Raw genomic sequence first — 2883 nt, forward strand, 5'->3', positions numbered from 1 at the left:
TGAATATATTTTAAAATGTAATTTATTCTGCGATTTCAAAGCTGAATTTTTAGCATCGTTACTCCAGTCACATGATCCTTCAGAAATCCTTCAAATATTCAGATTTGCTGCTCAAAAAACATGTATTATTATTATTATGTTGAAAACAGCTGAGTAGAATTGTTTCAGGTTTCTTTGATGAATAGAAAGTTCAGAAGAACAGCATTTATCTGAAATATAATTTTTTTGTAACATTATTAATGTCTTTATCGTCAATTTAAAGCATCCTTGCTAAATAAAAGTATTAATTTCTATAATTTCCCAAGGAAAAAAAATATACTGACTCCAAGCTTTTGAATGGTATATGTAGCCTATAATGTTACAAAAGCTTTTTATTTCAGATAAATGCTGATCTTTGGATCTTTTTTATTGGATCTTTCTTACTGTTCAAACAAATTTTGACTGGTAGTGTATGTACAGTATGTATGTGCCACACTCAGGGGCTTCATGCACGCATGATTTTTGAGGGGGCACGAGTGGGGGGGTGGGGGCTCGTCATGCTTGTCATGTGACACAGCAGCCACAATAGCACTGTATAACTGATATAGGCTTGTGTTTTATTTATTTATTTTTTCCTTTTTATTCGAAATATTTCCAAACGTGTATCAGGAAATATCTCGATTCTCAAACAAGTAAGTAAATGCGTTTTTGTACCAGATTGTTATTTGTGGGTGACAAAGTAGAGTAATAGTGTAATCTATTAACTACACATAAAAACCCGACTTTTTACTTAAATAGGCCTACCAGATATGGGTGTCGTGCCATAAAATATTTTTAACACGACTAACTTTTTATTTAATGTGAATTTAATAACAATATTGTAAGTTAGGCTACTATATTAGGCTATAATATTTTCATTTTACAGAGAACAAAGAATATTTAAATTATCAAAGAACATTTTCACTTCAGTCTAGCCAGAGTTCAGGCACTCTCAAAAACTCCCATTTAAATGAATATCTTACTTACATTCGTAGCACATCTGCACAGTCAGCGAGCGAGCGAACAAAACGCCGCGTTTCAGCGATGACTCATCGGAACGCCTCTGATTGGCCATTGCATTCATAAGCTCAGCAGACTCGTGTGTGATTGGTTATAATGCAGCGCTGTACAAACGCGTCTGTCTCTGGCTCAGCGCCAGCCAAAGCGCAAACGCAGATTTGAATAGCAGCTGATGCTGTGCCGCACTAAACGATCTAATCACACCGGTGTGATTGTATCAAATATAAAAATACTTCATCGCTCTGTCTACAGCGCATTTTGATTGGATGTTTACGCTGTCAATACAGGAGACAAACCAATGGGCCTCTGGCTGCTCGCTGTCCGTGCGTGATGGTCCTCGGCCAAAAAAAAAGTGCTTCCTCGGCACCTTAAATGCGTCAGCCCACCGGGAAACCGCCCGGTATGCCCGATTACCAATCCAGCCCTGGTTATGAATAAACTAAACATTGTGAATTTTTACCTCAGTGTGTTTCTTCTGAGTTTGTGTGTTTAGTATTGGATGAATCATCAACATTTTGATCCACGACATTCTAATTTATTGAGATGCACTTGTATATATATTTCACACACACACACACACACACACATAAAACTGATCCCTGGAAATATTCACAAGAATGTATTTTAATGCAGGTAAAGGCAGTTTAAACGTCATCTGCCATAGCTGCTTGCTTCAGTAATGATAATAATATGATTTCTTTTTAAACGAAGGAAGTGAGTGTTTTTCACTCATGCTCAACACATTGTGCTTTTCTGACAGCCGGTGAGGAGGCCATTACAATAGTCCACCCTGTAGAGCTAAACAAACGGAAAAAAAGAATCGAGTATTATTAAAAAAACAAGTCGCCTATACAACAACGAAGAAAAATAATACTACTTACGCACAACTGTTTCTTGTGTGCTGTCACGCTCATTAGTTCTGAAGTCTCTCACAAAGAGCCAAACAGAGCCTCAGCGCGAGCTTGTATTCTGTATTCTGCGAACTTACTGCAGTTCTCTCTGAAGACGCAGTGATTTACCGCGGGGAAGAACACATCTTCGGTCTGTCCAATGACTGTAAACAGTCACTAGCTCCGTCAGACTGAAGATATTTTAGCGGTAATGTGACCAAAAATATTTAAGAATCCGATAACCCATAGAATCCGAATTTAATACTTTTTAAGGCCTTATATTAGGAAACCGTTATTTAAGACTTTTTAAGGACCCGCGCACACCCTGCTAAATGTTCATTGCATTGGCAACCACAATGATATTTTCTAATTCATACACTAGGTGTCACTGTAGCTCAGTGCATCCTCTGAGAAGTGTGGTTTGGCGAGTTCAATCACCAGGAAAATCTAATGCAAACATTAAAGAACATTGCAAATCAAAACCAGCGTAAACAGGTACATTAACAGAAGGGAAACTGCCCTGTTGTTTTCTGCCACCCTGTATTGTTGTATCACACCAATTATATTATGATGTTTGAACAAAAGTAATACGGAAAATAATATATAATACATATAGATAATATGCTTCAGGAGAAATCAATAAAACATTTCATCTGAATATTTAATAAAATCCCACCACTTGTACTTCATTATCTCTGTGGAGCTTTAAATCAGTTCACAAGAATGTGTGCATGTGATATACATACAGTTCTGTCCTTGTCTGTGTACTCTATACCAAGAGTTTCCATTGCTCGCAAGATGGTGCCAAGACTCTGAATGGTGTTGCTATAGACCACAGGTTTAAACTGCTTTATGTCGTCTCCAGAAAACCCATCTTCATGGATAATCCTGACGCAGACACACAACAGAGAATAGCCATTATTGAAAAAAAAAAAATAAATAAAAAATTATATAT

At 37.0% G+C, this 2883-nt stretch overlaps 1 protein-coding gene across 2 annotated transcripts in view; it reads right to left on the reverse strand.

Annotated features, from left to right (window-relative positions):
- LOC107593163 (guanine nucleotide-binding protein G(o) subunit alpha-like) overlaps positions 1-2883 on the reverse strand; it is a 20528-nt gene that overhangs the window by 15108 nt on the left and 2537 nt on the right. The window contains exon 3 of one of the 2 annotated variants that reach the window (XM_016282772.1): positions 2762-2816. In XM_016282772.1, coding sequence (XP_016138258.1) covers positions 2762-2816 — 55 coding nt within the window. Of the gene's footprint in view, positions 1-2674; positions 2817-2883 lie in introns of both variants that reach the window. The other variant, XM_016282782.1, reaches the window with a different exon arrangement.

The sequence above is a fragment of the Sinocyclocheilus grahami genome, unplaced genomic scaffold, assembly GCF_001515645.1.
Source record: "Sinocyclocheilus grahami isolate Dianchi unplaced genomic scaffold, SAMN03320097.WGS_v1.1 scaffold10.1, whole genome shotgun sequence".
In the NCBI taxonomy this organism is placed as follows: Eukaryota; Metazoa; Chordata; class Actinopteri; order Cypriniformes; family Cyprinidae; genus Sinocyclocheilus; species Sinocyclocheilus grahami.